Source organism: Schistocerca serialis, chromosome 11, assembly GCF_023864345.2.
Source record: "Schistocerca serialis cubense isolate TAMUIC-IGC-003099 chromosome 11, iqSchSeri2.2, whole genome shotgun sequence".
NCBI classification, from domain to species: Eukaryota; Metazoa; Arthropoda; class Insecta; order Orthoptera; family Acrididae; genus Schistocerca; species Schistocerca serialis.
In genome coordinates, this window is record NC_064648.1 from 86,524,272 (window position 1) to 86,542,704 (window position 18,433).

An 18,433-nucleotide genomic window follows, 5' to 3' on the forward strand; every position below is an offset into this window, starting at 1 on the left:
GCTGGAAAGAGATAGAAACATGCGCATTGTTTTAAAATGAGGCCGCGTTCATTGCCAATACATCCCAGAGATGGCAGCACCGTATGGCAGATGTAATTTTACTGCCAGCCGTGAGAATGGGAACTGTTTTAAATACTTAAAATGGTGATGTTTTCCTTACTTGAACAGCATGCAATCATTCGTTTTCTGAATTTGCGTGGTGTGAAACCAATTGACATTCATCGACAGTTGAAGGAGACATGTGGTGATGGAGTTATGGATGTGTCTAAAGTGCGTTCGTGGGTGCGACAGTTTAATGAAGGCAGAACATCGTGTGACAACAAACCGAAACAACCTCGGGCTCGCTCAGGCCGGTCTGACGACATGATCAAGAAAGTGGAGAGAATTGTTTTGGGGGATCGCCGAATGACTGTTGAACAGATCGCCTCCAGAGTTGGCATTTCTGTGGGTTATGTGCACACAATCCTGCATGACGACCTGAAAATGCAAAAAGTGTCATCCAGGTGGGTGCCACGAATGCCGACGGACGACCACATGGCTGCCCGTGTGGCATGTTGCCAAGCAATGTTGACGCGCAACAACAGCATGAATGGGGCTCTCTTTTCATCGGTTGTGACAATCGATGAGACGTGGATGCCATTTTTCAATCCAGAAACAAAGCGCCAGTCAGCTCAATGGAAGCACACAGATTCACCGCCACCAAAAAAGTTTTGGGTAACCGCCAGTGCTGAAAAAATGATGGTGTCCATGTTCTAGGACAGCGAGGGCGTAATCCTTACCCATTGCATTCCAAAGGGCACTACGGTAACAGGTGCATCCTACGAAAATGTTTTGAAGAACAAATTCCTTCCTCCACTGCAACAAAAACGTCCGGGAAGGGCTGCGCGTGTGCTGTTTCACCAAGAGAACGCACCCGCACATCGAGCTAACGTTACGCAACAGTTTCTTCGTGATAACAACTTTGAAGTGATTTCTCATGCTCCCTACTCACCTGACCTGCCTCCTAGTGACTTTTGGCTTTTTCCAACAATGAAAGACACTCTCTGTGGCCGCACATTCACCAGCCATGCTGCTATTGCCTCAGCGATTTTCCAGTGGTCAAAACAGACTCCTAAAGAAGCCTTCGTCGCTGCCTTGGAATCATGGCGCCAGCGTTGTGAAAAATGTGTACGTCTGCAGGGCGATTACGTCGAGATGTAACGCCAGTTTCAACGATTTCAGGTGAGTAGTTAATTAGAAAATAAATCGGAGGCCTTAGAACTTGAATGCACCTCGTATTGGAGCTGCAGATAGCGGAGGTTTAGATCAATACATCTGGTAGTTTGGTTTGATCATAATACTTTGTAACAGTAGTATACTAATGAAGATCCTTATTGCATCACTGTTTGTGTCCTTCCAGCCAGTAATGTTCTTATCTCGAGTATATCTACTACTCTCAGTAACTACTATATTCACCAACTCATTGCCCATTATTTTACTTACATATTGCACCTTATCTGGAGTCATTCTGTGCAAAGTCTGAAGATGTTCCAGTAAACAAAAATCTTGGATGAGCAAGAGGCAATTCTGCACCCGTTTCTATTTCATATTTTTTCTGATGCTGGAAAAACTAACATCACTTGAGTCACTTTCTTGATCTGTCATCACTTCACTAACACTGTCAGTGTCTGAAGAGTCACTTTCTGACCCAATAAATTCTATATCAAATTTTTCATCTCTCTCCATAATAGGGGGAAAAAAACAAAGTGAAAAACCAAACACATAACAACATCTCTACACAGCAAAAGGAAATGGCAACTAGAATCTCTCCTCCTCTAACTTTCACTGCAGCTAGCCAACGGGGGGTTTGAAGATGCTGTAATATTATCAAAGTAGCATTCTTGTGCTCTGTTGCGACCACATCTGTAAATGACTCAATGTAACGACAGACGAGTATTCTCAGGTTTTTAAGTTGTTGTAAATATTAACATCCCGAGTATTTAAAAAATGGCTCTGAGCACTATGGGACTTCACATCTGAGGTCATCAGTCTCCTAGGCTTAAAACTACTTAAACCAGGCTGTTCCACCTTGTTGGCTCCATTGTGAGCCGTGGAGCACTCCCTGCTCCAGGGAGCCGTGTCGCTCGCTGTGACCATTCAAGTGGGCCACCACGCCGGCACGTGGCACGGCTGACTGAGGCAGGTGGCAAATCAAGCATTTTGATGTGCCAGCTGCGTCTTACAAGATCAACAACCTCATACTCTTAGCTGCTAAGACATGGTGACATGCTACACAAGGAAATACGATGTACGGGAAATAAATAAGAAACAACTATTTTACAAGAAATTGCATAGTAAATTTATTGGGCCTCTGTAGCTCGACATTTTCTTTTTATTAAAAGATCGGAAATATCAGGTATCAAAGAGTTCGCAGTATTAATGCGGAGGATGGCCTTCATTGTTGCATCCTGAAGAAACCATCGTTCCTTACTTTTCACACTTTACATTGCTGAGAAAAGCTGCCAACAACAATACATAGACCCAAACAGGCACATGATCTGAGCGGCATTGTTGTGAAGCTCGGGAAATGTTTTTTGCTATAATGAACAACACCATCGCGACAAATCCAACGTGTTGTAGTACCTCTCTTTCAACAAAGTTGAATTTTGCAAATCGATAATCTCCAATTGAAGTGACGATGACAAGTCATCAGGGAAAACTGAAAAAGGAGTGCTGAACACCTTAAGTTCCATTTCCAAACTAGTGAGGTCTCAGAATTGTGTTTCAAACGACGTGATGAGCTGCTTTAACTTTGCTTGGTAATTGCCGAAAGTAGTACCTTCAGGTAGTTTTAAAGAAGCAAGATGACTGAAGAACATTAAATGTCCATTACTCATCTGCCTCTCAAATAAACATAACTTTTCCATGAATGCTTCGATCTGGTTGTGCATGTCAACGATTAGGTGCCCTTTGCCTTGCAATGACAGATTTAAATTATTCAGATGCATAGTTATGTCAGCTAGGAATGCCGGGTCTGATATCCATTTTAAATCTTTCAGGCAACGCATTTCTTCCCCTTTCATTTCGAGAAAAAGGGATATTTCCTTGTGAATGGCAAAGAAAACATCAAGAACTTTTCCCCAATTCAGCCAACAAACTGTATTGTGGTAAGGTATATCCCCATACTCCGTTCCATACCTTTCAGGAATCCTTTGAATTGGCGATGATTCATACTGTGACGCCGCACAAAATTCAAACACTTCACGACATCTTTCATTACACCACCTAGCTCTACTGTTCCAACACACAGTGCCTCTTGGTGAATAAAATAATGAAGAGTCAAAATGTCTTTCCTGAAGTCGTCCCTGAGTTTATTTTTCAAACGAGAAGCAAAACCTTGGTGACGCCCAATCATTTACGGTGCACCGTCTGTCGCTACAGAATGGATCTTATCCTATGGCAAATTCATATTGTCCACTGATTCACAAACAGCTTCAAAAATGTCACATCCTGTTGCGGTGTAATCAAGTGGTACCACATCCAAGTGTTATTCAGTTACTTGCAGCTCCATGTCGACGCCATGCACAAAGACTGCAAGCTGAGCACAGCCCGATATGTTGGTGCTTTTGTCAAGCGCTAGCGAAAATGCAACAAAGCTTTCCGCCTTTTACCTGAGCTGTGTCTCTAAATCTGCTTCCATGTCCAAGATTCAATGAGACATTGTTTGCTTCAACAGGCAAACCCCTTCAATTGCCTGCACCTCCCTTGGAAACAAACATCCTGCAACTGCTACCATGCACAATTTTATGAGTGGTCTCAGTGAAAACGGCTTGCCACTCGTCACAATGATGTGAGAAACCCTGTAGCTTGCTCGAATTGCAAATTCAGTAGTGTTTTCTCAGCTCTCATGTTGTCTCCGCTCTCATTCACCTGAAAATTATAAACGCATTACAGAACATGAACTATGTTGCATGTTTTGATACCATCCGATTTACGAAACTGTTTTTAAAGTTACGTCTCCTGGTATGTCGTTCTTAAGACTGGCTACCAGTTCTCTGCGTGCAACACCTTCTACCTGATTGTAGTGCGCTGCATGAAGACATGTATGATGTCGTCGTATATTGTACCTCTTCGCAGAATAAAATACTTTATGACATACAAGACACTGTGGACGACCATCCCTCTCTATAAATAGAAAGGTATCCTCCAATAGGGGTACAGGGCTCCCGCAGCTAGTCATAGCTGTCATTGAACACAGATAATTGCCTCTGTTGCAGCTGCATGCGGCCTGGGGGCAGTGAGTTCACTTTCCCCCTCCACGCAGGCTCCAAGCTGCCGCAGTGAGTGCTCCACAGCGCTCCGGCTCCCTGGAGCTTGGTTGGAACAGCCTGTCTTAAGCCTAACCAACCTAAGGTCATCACACACAGTCATGCCCGAGGCAGCATTCGAAGCTTCGACCGCAGTAGCAGCGCGGTTCCAGACTCAAATGCTTAGAACAGCTTGGCCACAGCAGCCAGCCATCCCAAGTACTCTCCAGCTTTTCAATTAATGGGTGAAACTTTTCTTTCTAGATGGTCACAAGTTGTATGGCATTTTTTCTTTGTGTGTCCACCAGTTAAGATCTACCAAAATTTATATTACACTTTTTGTCAGTTGTACAAGCCTTTGACAATTGTCACTAACCTTCTCTGTACATGACCAGTGTCTCTATGTAGTCTGATCAGATGTGGGTCCAACACACTCAAGTATGAAGGAAGGAAGCAATTCAGGAAGGCAGATCGGAGCTTGATTTCCTTTGGATAACAATGTTATTAGAGATGGTGTACCATCTCAAATTAATTATGAACAAGGACGGAAATTGGCCATTCTGTTTCAAAGCAATCATGCTGACATTTGACTTAGGAATATCCAGGATGGAATGTAACAATATTATGAGAAGGAAAGATGCTACTCACCATACAGCGGAGGTGCAGCGTCACAGATGGGCATGACAAGAAGACTTCCACACCAACAGCTTTCGGTCAACAATAGACCCAATTATGTGGGCGCACCCGTGCACACACACACACACACACACACACACACACACACACACACACACACACCAGCTGCATGGAACTTCATTCGTGTGTGTGTGTGTGTGTGTGTGTGTGACGAAGGCCATTTGCTGAAAGCTTTAAGTGTGAGAGTCTTTGTTGTCCCTATCTGTGACTCACCATCTCCGCTATATGGTGAGTAGCAACTTTCCTTCTCATAATATCAACATTTGACTTAAGCAATTTAGGAAAATCACTAACAACCTACATCCAGTGCATTAACCAATGCATCACCTCACTTGATATCAAGAAGTAGAGGTTTTTCCAAGTGATTTGCATGCATATTTTTTTCTACAAACTGCAGTTTGTCACTAGCTTATCATGTATCGTAAAACAAAAATTGCTTTACCTACAATTAAGCCTACGTAGTTGCTCCATTTCCTATTCCCAAGATATTTGTGTGGTATGACTGAGCCTGTAGTCAAAGCATACCACAGTTTTACTTTTCATAAATTGCACAACTTCGCATAATTTATGTTAAGAAGAGCTAGTTGTCAGCCTTTGCATCTGGTTTATACTTTGGAAAGATTTGACCAGTTATTAGTGAATTTTTACCAGATAGACCCTTTTATAGAAAGCTTCATTATCTGCAAAAAGCTTGAGATTTCATCAACCACAATTCACTAAACCATTGACTTTCAAGATTAACAACAATTATCTTATGTTTTGTATCTACCGCACAGTTTGTTGAGTATCTTCCCAATGTCCATATACCAAGAATCTCAGAGGGACAATTAACAGTTCCTTACCTGTTTGCATACCATTGATTTAAGATTGTTACCTACTGCTACAAATATATTTCACCACATTTACCCTGTCATTTAAGTAAACAATAGAACCTGTTCCAAACATCTTGCTACTATCAATATTTTACTTCCACCCACTCTCAGTACTGCATACTCTCACTCTCAGTACTGTGTATTAAGTGAGCCCTACAGTTTTTAACACTGTTTTAATGTCAACAACAGGCATATATTGTGTATTATTTTTATGGAAATCATGTGAACAATCAATGGAACGTGTAACTAACTCACATCTGGTAGTTCCCCAGCAGATGTGAAACATCTAAGATCATACTATAATTTGCAGCCCGATGTTAAACTTAACCACAAAGTTACTTTGAACACCAGTCCTTTACAAGTCCTACTGGAAGTGGCCCTTGCCATCTTTTGACATTTTAACTATCTTACCCAACCAGTTATCTGGGAATCAGTGTTTAGTGAGGATTCAAAACAAAGCTGGAACTCATCATTCCTCACACTTTGCCAGAGGCACTGATGCTACTACCTTAAACCTTTGGATTTATGGTCCAATATTTATCATCTTCACCACACACCAGTATACTTAGTTGAGTACAGCAATTCAGATATTCTTCCTTCTCGAAGTCCTTCAGGCGTTATCAGATTGACAGTAGAAGGCTACTGTCAGGGGAGAAAATGTGTAGTACTGAGCAAGGCAGTGCAGTGATGAGAACACTGAATTCACTTTCATGAAGACTATGGTTCAAATATGCATCTGATCATCCTGGACAAGATCTTTCGCGATTTTCCTGAATTGATCCGGGCTAATGTTGGGATGGTTCATTTGAAAGGACACAGATGATTTCCTTCCCATTCCTTAAACAATCTAAGCTTGTGATCTGCCTCTAATGGCCTTTTTGTCGATGGGATGTCAAATCCTAATCTTCCTTCCTTAAACATGTGTGCTGAATAAGGATTCAATTGTTCTAAAACCTAAGGATTAATGGATCTCAAATATAATTCTGAAGAAATAGATGTGTAAGCTGTCACTAAACTCATGGTTACTGCACTTTGCAGAATAGCATTCCCATACTAACAATAAGACTATTGTATGACTAAAATTACTTGTTGATTGATACTTCACACTCTGGAGCTGGTTGCCAACTACCAGAGTGTTCAGTGTCACATCTCAACTGTTCATTACTGCCAAATTGCCACAACAAACAGCCAGTTGAATTCCAACTCCTTGTGAAACTTACTTTCTTGATATGGTTCAATCTTGTATCTGGGGTGTGCCCCTTTTGTTTTACATGTTATCTCACACACACACACACACACACACACACACACACACACACACACACACACACACACACACACACACACACACACAGAGAGAGAGAGAGAGAGAGAGAGAGAGAGAGAGAGAGAGAGAGGGAGGGGGGGGGAGGGGGAAGGGGGAAGGGGGAAGGGGAAGGGGGAAGGGGGAAGGGGGAAGGGGAAGAGGAGGGGGAAGGGGAAGAGGAGGGGGAAGGGGAAGAGGAGGGGGAGGGGGAGTGGGAGGGGTAGGGGCGGGGGAGGGGGAGGCGGAAGGGGAAGGGGAGGGGAGGGGGAGGGGGAGGGGGAGGAGGGAGGGGGAGGAGGGAGGGGAGGCGGAGGGGGAGGAGGGAGGGGAGGGGGAGGGGGGTAAGTGGAGGGGGAGGGGGGGAAGTGGAGGGGGAGGGGCAGGGCAGGGGGAGGGGGAGGGGCAGGGCAGGGGGAGGGGGAGGGGCAGGGCAGGGGGAGGGGGAGGGGCAGGGCAGGGGGAGGGGCAGGGCAGGGGGAGGGGGAGGGGCAGGGGAGGGGGAGGGGACGGGGAGGGGCAGGGGGAGGGGGGAGCGGGAGGGGGAGGGAGGGGGGAGCGGGAGTGGGAGGCAATGGGGAGGGGGAGGTGTGAGGGGGAGGGGGACAGGGAGGGGGAGGGTGACGGGGAGGGGGAGGGGATGGGGATGGGGATGGGGATGGGGATGGGGACGGAGATGGGGACGGGGAGGGGGACGGGGAGGGGGACGGGGAGGGGGACGGGGAGGGGGAGGTGGGAGGGAGGGGGAGTAACAAAATATGCACATTTCATACTAACCAAGCACTACTGGATCCTTTTGCACAAGATGCAATTCAGAACCACATATACAGTTATCACCACCACAGATGTCGGCTCAAATTAGATAAGGCTTGTACAACATTACATTAAGCCAAAGTACTTGAAGGCAACAAATCACTGCTATTGGTCTTCAGAGTCATAAATATAACATTGTACTGATAAGCAGTGATGTTGTATAGTTGTCATGTTTCATGCCTCATAAATAGATGATTATGGGTGTGAATCTTGCCAAGTGCTTTAAAACTGTTTATATTTGAATCTTTATGAAAACAACTTTTTTACTTTTATTCAATTAGCAGGTTGAAATCTAATTTCTTCTTTATAATCCTTTGCTGTGTTACTTTCATCATTGTACTGACTTCTTTATTTGCCTTGACTTTTTCCTTTCCATGATTCTTTTTTCATTTTGAAGCTTCCTGTGATACCTATTACCTGCAACTGAGTACTAACCAGTACTGTTCATTTGTTGGTAACATGTCAGCTCATGTAACCAGTGTGAGGATAGGTTCAGGTGAAAATGAGAAAGTAGTTTGCTTTTAGTTCTGAAACAATTTTTTCTGTGGTGAATTTGCTCACAGAGGTTAGCTTTAATTGCTGTGAACAAAGCAAGTGTGATGAAAAGTTCTGCTACAGGTTGACTGCTGTTGTCTCAGTTATATTGCACATCCAATATTGTTGTTAGGTTAGGAAGAGTGCAAATTCAGTGCTAGAAAACAGATTATCTGCCCCAGTTCAGTCATGGATCACGTAAAATCAGTTGTTGACAGAGCATCTCACATTCCTGTCATACCTCACAGCAGCTGCTTCCAACAGTGCCATGGGATGTTACACGCAGGTAACAGCACTTAACAGACTTTACTGGCCAAGTTTGTGTGTCACCTATAACCGAGCATTAGCTAGCAAGCAATGTACCAAAGCTGTAGTAGCAAGTGACCAAAATCAACTACCAGTTTATTTAAACCAGACTACAGAAATTTATCTGTGATATTTTTGATATTCAATATCTCATTTCTTACAATAAATATGCTGCAGCAATTTTGAATTCCATCCCGTCTTCACTATGTTGCATAAAAAAACTTCACATGCAGTTAAATGTAATTCTGTCTAAGAGTACTACTCCTTGCCCTCCAAAATTCAAAGCAATAATCATGCACATACATAAAAACTAAACCAGAGAGAGAGAGAGAGAGAGAGAGAGAGAGAGAGAGTGAGTGTGTTATGAGGAAAAGAAAGAAGTATTAGACATTAATGTATGATAGTAACTCACCTCCTCTTTAACTGCCTGAGGATCAAATTCAGGAATGTATAACTGTAACAAAAAGAAACAGAGATAAATAAAACCACTTTTGAAGACATGAATTTGATTAGCTTGAATACTATCACTGTAAAGGCATTACATGCACTGATTCTGTGCATGAGAAAATTCTTACATTTAGTATCAGCAGAATGTGTCCTATCACAGGCAGAGAAGAATGAGGTAATGTCACATGTCAGGTTAAAACATGGCTTCCAAGATTACATACTTTCCTCATTGTAGAAGTTTCACATTTTAATTAATGTCATTCATGCATTCATTCATTTGTACATTAGTTGAAAGAAATAAAAACTTTCAGGGATGAAGAACACCTCAAAATATAGATTAATAGCCCCAAAGAAGCCACTGCAGACATCTTCTCTAAAGTATACTAACGATAAATAATTGAGACTAGTGCCAATCCTTTCACACTAACAATTATGAACATTTCTTTGGATTACTTTAAAAATGGGACAGTGACTACTTTGAAATAAAATCCACTGGCTCTCCTCTTACACTACTAAACTGTGTTTTTATTTGTTGCTCCAACTAAATATTTCTGTAACATTGTTTGGTACCTACATACCGCCAAAGACAAAACCACGTAGAAATTACATCCCTCAGTCCAAATATTTGTATAGATTAAAGGACTTCCTAAAAAGGTTTTGTAATAGCTGAAGATGTTCAATGTTCTGCCTAATGCCCACTGGAAACCTATTACAGACTCCATATATTAAACTCTTATTCTGAAATTTGCACAGGTCTAAATACTTTATATTGATATTGCTCTTTCTTCAAGTAGTGTGGTTGTGATGCCATAATTCACCCTAATTAATTGTTAACCACATATTCCATTATGGAGTTCATTTATTAGCAACTAAGTACTTCATAATCTTGATCCTTGAAGAGGCTCTTCCAAGATTTCATGTAATGAGTGCCCACTGATATTTACTTCTGGAACTTTTTAAGTTATTCTCACTTTTTTTGCAACTGCACAATGTGAGTCATCTTACTTTAGGTTAAGCTGTCTGTTGGGAACCAGTAATCAGGGCATCCTATTATCCTCCTGGCAACGTGGTACATGTTTGGACCCTTAATCTGTTTACTGCTATCATACCAGAAGTGGACCAAACACTAAAACCTTAGGGCATCAAATTCTACATGATGTCATTTCTGTAGTATTATTTATTAATATGAAACTCTGCTGCCTGTGTTGATAACATCACTTCATAAATCTAGAGGGAATGCCTTTACCATCATTCCATTTTTGTTTCCCTGGTATAATTTAAAGATCCAGATAATTTATATCCTCACACAGAGCATAGACACATGCAGTTGGGTGGCTTCCATGGCTCAACAATACAGGTAGCAGCACCGTACATGCAACCACACGGGAAAGTTACCTGTGGAGGCTAGTCAGTCTGTTCCATGTTCCATGGATCCTTTGTACCATTAAGATTAATAATAATGTGCCATGAGTTATTCCACATTCACAAGTGAATATGGATACATACTGATCATTTACAATAGTATTTAAAAAAAATGTGTACATGTATGTATATTGGTAAGTCCTAGCCACCGTTCTTTACACAACAGATAAATATAAATTTTTCCATGAAACTAAAGAAATTGTCAAGAAGAAAATTTTTCAGTTGTTATTGAAATTAGCTGTCTGACTGACAGTTTTTGTCACTGGATAGATGATCAAAGATTCTGGTGGCAGCATTGTGCACTCTTCTATGTGTTAAGGATAACCTCACCCTTATTGTGAAATTATGTCTTTTTTCTTCTGGAACTGTAGGTACTTACATCATTGTTCCTTTTGGACTGTAGTGGATTATTCACAAGAAATTTCACAAAGGAGTAGATATACTGTGAACAACATGGGTTAGCACCACATAATATTCTTGTGCAATGAAGACCTTCTTTCTTAAAGCTGAGTTACCCCAGAAGATTTTTTCACAAGACATTATTGAATTAAGATATGCAAGACACGTGAATTTACTGACTTGTTTCTCCCCAAGAACTGAAATGATTTGAAGTGCAAATATGAATGAACTAAGTCATTCTATGAGTTCCAAAATGTTTTCTTTTTTGTTTTTTTTTTTTTTTTTTTTTTTGTTTAGTTTGAACTCTTCTCTAAACAGAGATCTAAAAATTTTGAAGTTTCCATCCTAGGTGTCATTTCCTTAACATATGTTACACATATCACTGCGCAGTACTGCTAGGTTCGAGATGTGAACATTATGTTTTTTTGAAAAGGCGAGGAAGAGTAACATATGGTTGGTGACAAGGGACAGCATCTATTTCAGTTGTTGCAGGGGCTACAATACACATGGTTGATTTATTTGGCATTGTAAAATTAATCAACACGACACTGAATGAATGAAAGCAAGGATAAACTACAGCTGTTAAATTTCTTGAGGACATGGTGAGCTGCACCAAATCAGTGGTGGTGGTGGTTAGTGTTTAACGTCCCGTCGACAATGAGGTCATTAGAGACGGAGTGCAAGCTCGGGCTAGGGAAGGATTGGGAAGGAAATCGGCCGTGCCCTTTCAAAGGAACCATCCCGGCATTTGCCTGAAACGATTTAGGGAAATCACGGAAAACCTAAATCAGGATGGCTGGAGACGGGATTGAACCGTCGTCCTCCCGAATGCGAGTCCAGTACCAAATCAGTCTTCAGAATGACGACATCAACAACAACAAAATTCAAAGGCTTTGCCAACATCAAAAAAAAATTCATGTGGGGTAATTTTTTGTCTAATTCTTCCAGTGCTGAGTTGTAAGTTCATATATGACTTTCTTTGTACACAAGCCTCTATGGAAGCCAAACAGAGCTCTTGTTAGAAGATCATGACAAACATTGGTCTATATTTTACTACAATCTGACAAATTTTTATGCAGGTAGAGGGGCTTGCAACTAGAGGTCACTTGCTTTACTGCACTTCTGCCAATGACTGTTACTTCGTAACATGCCAATGTTTTGTAAGTAATATGGTGTGCAGAAGATCTGGGGGTGAGGGGAGTGCTACAAAGTCATTTCAAAATTTTAGTACTTTGGTTGTAATACAGCCATAATCAGAAGAGTTATTATTTTATGTGAGATACTGATTTTGTTATATCTTTCATGTGTGGTAACGCAAAACATGTCAGCTAGAGGAGCATACCATATCTGTCAAGTAAGTCTAATGCTTCTACTTCTGATGGTCTGTTTCCTATCCTTGTGTTATCAGCAAGTGTTAAGAAGAATGCACTGAACTTTATGGACAATGAATTCAATTCAATTTCATTTGTCTCACTGCTATGGTCACTATGGCATTGACCATTATTTGTCTTATTGAGTTTATTCATTTCATTCCAAAATTCCGTTTGTTTGTTCTTGAAATTTTCATTTTTTGTATATAGTGTACAGATTTCATGTTTTTCATGACATGGCAAAGTATTTTTAATAAGTCTTTTTCTAAAGCTAATCCTCTGCATTAAATAAATCTCTTTTCCAGGCACAATACAGTTTGACCTCAGACATTCGTCATATTTATCTCAACTCTAACAGTGAGAAATGGATTGCAGCTAAACCAGCTTATATATTGTTACCAGTTTTCTATCACTACTTGCTTATTCAGATACCTTGGAAGTGGGAGCTTCATGATGAAGTTGGAGTATGACATTGTAGAGGTGCACTTATGAAAAAAGGGCTGTTATCATATTATCCACATTCACAGTTGCAGTAGTTGCTTGAAAGATGGCAGTGAGGAGAAAGGTAAGGAGAGGCATGGATCAGTTACCAAAACAACAACTTCTAACATTGGCACTTGTTTCAAAGGCAATATGAACTTACAACACAGATGAACTTGACAATTTGAAATATACTTTATGTAAACAGAAACAGGGAGCTCTTTCGGATATCATGTCTCACTTTCTACACTTGCATCCTGAGTGAATTTGTGTTCCATATAACTAATGGGACAGTATTACTGTTGATTGCTTTTTTTTTTTCCTTCATCCTACATCTTCCACCAGTTTTTCAAATCATAGGTGATCTCGGAATGCAGCTGGATGATAGTTTTAGGTTTGTTGCGTTGTCTACAAAATCTACAAAGTAATCAGGCTTATCTTAAAAGAACTGGGTTCTATGACCTGATAACACTGGATACATTAACTTAGGAAATTTTCTTTTTGTTTCACACAGCCCAGACTGGTTGACAACATGGTACAGCTGGTGAAAAATGATTCGTTTTGATCTGACTATTGGTGCAGCAGCAGTTTCTGGTATTATCTAGTAATATGATTTTCTCATCAGGGGGACTACACTAAAAACTACTTTGTTATTTGTAGTCAGTACTACGCCAAGGTCAAAGCATGCTACTGGCAACATGCATAAAAGAATTTGAGGGATTCAGGTAATTGTAAGCACATGCTACAGAAAGCAAGACCAGTACTCATGGAGCTTTCAGATGTGTCCACTATTTAGCAGAACTCAGTGGGTCCTGAGCAACTATTATGATGTTTGAGATTAAATGAACACTACTTCATACAAAAAATAATAAAAATGTAGTAACTACATTCACATCTGATAAACTATGCAATGAAGTGTTATCAAATATTTGAAAATATTTATATTTAGGATTGCTACACTTATTTAGATATAATATGATGAAAAACAGACATTAAAATAAAGCACCAGCTTCAGAAATACATAACCAGTTTTATACCATTAATATACATACTTATTTAGATCACAATGTAGCTTTGAAAGTTTAATACAGGAATTTTTTTTCATAATTGTGAATCCTTGAGATGATGAACTATTTGAGTAATATGAGACATTTGCAGTGATAAAATTCAAAAAACACCAACTCACAAAATTACTAAATAAAACCAAAAAGAAAAGAATAATTTCCCATGCTCTTTAAAATTTCTTATAGTAATTATCAGAGAACCATAAACCTGTTATGAATGAGAAAATAATGGTAAGTACTGCTAGAATACATATTCAGTACAACAAATACTTTTTTTGTTATTGTCAAAATTCTTAACTGACTTTTGAAGATTTTTAATCAAATTATAAATTGACTTTGCATTTCCATTTGCCTTGCAGCTTATAAGTTGCTTCTTGAGCATCCATGTCTACAGTCATGTAGTAGTCTGCCAACGTAACAGCTCACCTCCCAGTATATCTTTTCTCCATGACTGCAATATCCTGGGGAAAATTCTAGTCTGTAATTTTGTATTCTCTCAGTTGTTAAGATATTGAAGTGAACATTTTGAAACTTTCTGAACAACCTTCTCATCACCATGGTGCATTCCATCAAACTGCTTGTTCTGAAAAGCTATCAAATTCATAGGCCAACAAGGATATCCTGTTTGATTTTGATTCCCTCAACCGTTGAATCTTTTCCCTCAAGTGCTTGCAGGTCTTACATTCAAAATATATTTTCTTTACAAAATTGTTCAGGATTTATGTAAGAATAACTTTAGAAAAAATGTAAGGACAAATTACAAAACTAACTGAATCAAGATATTGAACTAGTATGACCTCAGCGTTGAGTAATATTTCAATTATCTTATTTCTCTCCCGTCATACATCGTAACAGTTACACATACATGGGCAATAAATGTCTTTTATTTTTCTCTTTCTAGGTGACCTTCAAACATTGGAACTGATACAGGTTACATACATTTCAAGTAATTTATATTTTCACTTGTACAAAGTGCTGGAAGATCATCACTGGGCTAAACTTCCATTTGAACCAGTTAAGCAACATACAGGCAAACTAATTACCTTACATAATCCAATGGGCAACAAATTTGTGGGAAAATTTTTATATACTTCCATATCTGAACTGTGTTGCACTCACAATGTTGTTTATAATTTCCTTTCAGCAAATATCACTGTGTGAAGATGTTTCACCATAAACACTTCTTTGGCATCCATGCTCCCTGCACTCATTTGTTGTGATAATGCTGTTTCGTACAGTTATTCAGTTCTGTGCATACCTAACAATCTGATATCTTAATTCGATAACTGACAGAGTTTGTTTTCATTATACATCACAGTTACTGTGCTACAACAATTTAAGTAAATTATTGTGCGGAACTCTAAAAAGTTTGGAGAGAAAAAAACAAATTGCACAAACTTTGTGTATGGTTGATTTTAGGCTCATGCGTCACAGCTTATGAAATGTAGCTAAAATATCACAATTTAAATAAAATTGAGAGTAGAATAATATCTGATTTTGTTCTAGAGTTATTGATCTTTATATCAGACAGACGGTCTGATGATACACCCATTCCCGTCCCTGCGCATTGAGAGTCATGTTGTCATAACAGTCATCAAATTTCATAAAAAGTTCAAGATATCGTAATGAGGTTTCTTGCAAATGTTAGCACAGAAAGAGGCACATGTATTGTAAGGCACATGTATTGTATCATAAATAATCAAAAATTTGGCCTTGACCAAGATAGGGAAGTAACTCGTCCACAGCTGTGAGAGGTCAATGGAATGGGACACGTAAATATGTCAACAGTGCATCAGTAAAACTCAGGACCACATTTAAACATATCTTCAGCATCTTGGGAGTGACAGTGCATAATGAATTAACTAGTCAACAGCAGGTAAGCAGTTGATGTGACCATCTGCATTCCATCACACAAGATGGATGACAAATTCCACATCATATTACTTTATGAAGTACACTATGTGATCAAAAGTATCCGGACACCACCAAAAACATACAATTTTCATATTAGGTGCATTGTGCTGCCACCTACTGCAAGGTACTCCATATCAGTACCTCAGTCCTCATTAGATATCATGAGAGAGCAGACTGGGCACTCCGAACGTTGGCAGGTGATTGGGTTTAACTTGTGTCATACATCTGTATGTGAGATTTCCACACTCCATAACACCGCTAGGTCCACTGTTTCCAATGTGATAGCGAAGTTGAAACTTGAAGGGACATGTACAGCACAAAAGCGTATAGGCCGACCTTGTCAGTTGGCTGACAGAGACCACAGACAGTTAAAGAGGGTCATAATGTGTAATAGGTGACATGCATCCAGACCATCACACAGGAATTTTAAACTGCATCAGGATCCACTGGAAGTACTATAGCAGTTTGGGTTGGAGGCGAGAAACCTTGGATATCATGGTCGCAAGGCTTCTCATAAGCCAGACATCACACCAGTAAATGCCGAACAATGCCTCACTTGGTGAAAGGAGTGCTAACATTGGATGACTGAACTGTGGAGAAACATTGTGTGGAGTGAGGAATTGTGGTACACAATGTGGCGATCCAATACCGGGGTGTGGGTATGGCGAATGCCTGGTGATCATCATCTGCTAGCATGTGTAGTGCCAACAGTAAACTTCAGAGGCAGTGGTGTTACAGTGTGTGTGTGTGTGTGTGTGTGTGTGTGTGTGTGTGTGTGTGTGTGTGTGTTTTTCATGGAGGGGGCTTGCATCGCTTGTTGTTTTGTGTGGCACAACAGCAGAACGCGCCTACATTGGTGTTTTAAGCACTTTTTTTATTCCCACTGTTGAAGAGCAATGCGGGGATGGTGATTGCATATTTCTACATGATCGAGCACCTGTTCATAAAGCATGGCCTGTGGTGGTGTGGTTACATGACAGTAACATACCTGTAATGGGCTGGCCTGCACAGAGTCCTGACCTGAATCCTACAGAACACCTTTGGGATGATTTGGAACATCGACTTTGTACCAGGCCTCACCAACTGACAGTAATACCTCTCCTTAGTGCAGCACTCCATGAAGAATGCCATTCCCCAAAAAACCTTCCAGCACCTGACAGAAATATGCCTGCGAGAATGGAAGCTGTCATCAAAGCTATGGGTGGGCCAACACCATACTGAAATCCTGCATTACCATGGAACGTGCCACGTACTTGGAAGTCATTTTCAGCCAGGTGTCCAGATACTTTTGATCACATAGTGAATTGTTTTGTACTCCACAAAAGGCGTTAGCAAGCTCACAAAATATACCAAGATTATTCTTCTTGCTTAGCTCTGCCATGACAATCTGTAATGTTACAAATGGTTCTCTGTGGAGAACTGCATGCTAAAGCCAAATTCAAAAGTTTTTCTGTGAATGTACCATGGAATTTAGCAACACTGCATATATATTGGAATCCTGTATCAACCTACATAGGAGTGAGCTATCACATAGTTATATTTATTACCTTTGATAACCTCCACGGCACAAAAAACAGAAATGTACATGATTTGTTAAAACGAGTAGCCGAATGCCATGGAAAGATGAAAGAGTCAGGCATTATTTAAAGAGAAACATGTCAAATTATTATTCTGCAACTATCTATTTCTCTCTAACTGCTCCTCTAAATTTGGATTTAAAACATCCAACACATGCATTATACAAAATGTTCGGTATCAAGAAGAGTTGCTGTAGGTATGGCTATAAATATTGTTCCAAGCACTAATAAGAATTTCCTCACAATTGCTACAAAGTGGCAGAAAAAAACCTGAATCAGGAAGAACTGTACACGGATGGTGGGAAATTACAAACAGCACTTAGTTCCAGATGACTTATTTCTTTGTAACACATCCTTTACATTCTGCCATTAGACAAGGAATTTTTTGTTCCACATGCAGTACCTCACAGACATTATTGCTTACAATGTTCTCAGTTTCTTCTGGTCCCAATTTTTTTTGTGTTTCCTCCTTGGAACAATTAGTGGACTCCAGCGTTACCAACGGATGTTCAGGAAACTGAAAGAAAAGGAAAAGAAAATCTCAGTTATGAGTTCTTACACATTTCTGCATATATTACAGCCTCTCAATATTTTATTATGAATATCATCCCATTTGCAATGATTCTCATCTCTCACACACAAGGAAATTTAATGAAACTAATTTTCTGAGCAGCTATTCTAAGTTACATCAATACGGTTTCATATCTATGCTACCTTGCTCAATAATCTTTGTAGACAATCACAGTTCTGTCTCATAAGCAGCATACTTAACTGTATAATAGTATACAGGATAAGTAATACGTGGCTCTTTGGCATACTGCATTCACTCATGATGAACTGCATCACTGTTCATTAAATCTTCTGTATCTCCTGTATTAACCTTCCCAGTAACACTTCTATACTCATAAATTGGCAAAACAAGTGTTCCAGAAACAGTTTCTTTTATGGCT

General features: G+C 40.1%; 2 protein-coding genes across 10 annotated transcripts in view; both read right to left on the bottom strand.

The window, feature by feature from the left end:
• Positions 1-18,433, bottom strand: part of LOC126426959 (zinc finger protein 726-like) — an 809,906-nt gene that overhangs the window by 473,437 nt on the left and 318,036 nt on the right. For all 9 annotated transcript variants that reach the window (XM_050089076.1, XM_050089080.1, XM_050089074.1 and 6 more), the window contains exons 4-5: positions 17,908-18,000; positions 9,223-9,264 (exon numbers count right to left, since the gene is read on the bottom strand). In XM_050089076.1, coding sequence (XP_049945033.1) covers positions 9,223-9,264; positions 17,908-18,000 — 135 coding nt within the window. The remainder of the gene's footprint in view (positions 1-9,222; positions 9,265-17,907; positions 18,001-18,433) is intronic.
• The window catches only part of LOC126426958 (uncharacterized), a 474,113-nt gene that overhangs the window by 138,118 nt on the left and 317,562 nt on the right, over positions 1-18,433 (bottom strand). The gene's annotated exons all lie outside the window — the stretch shown is intronic.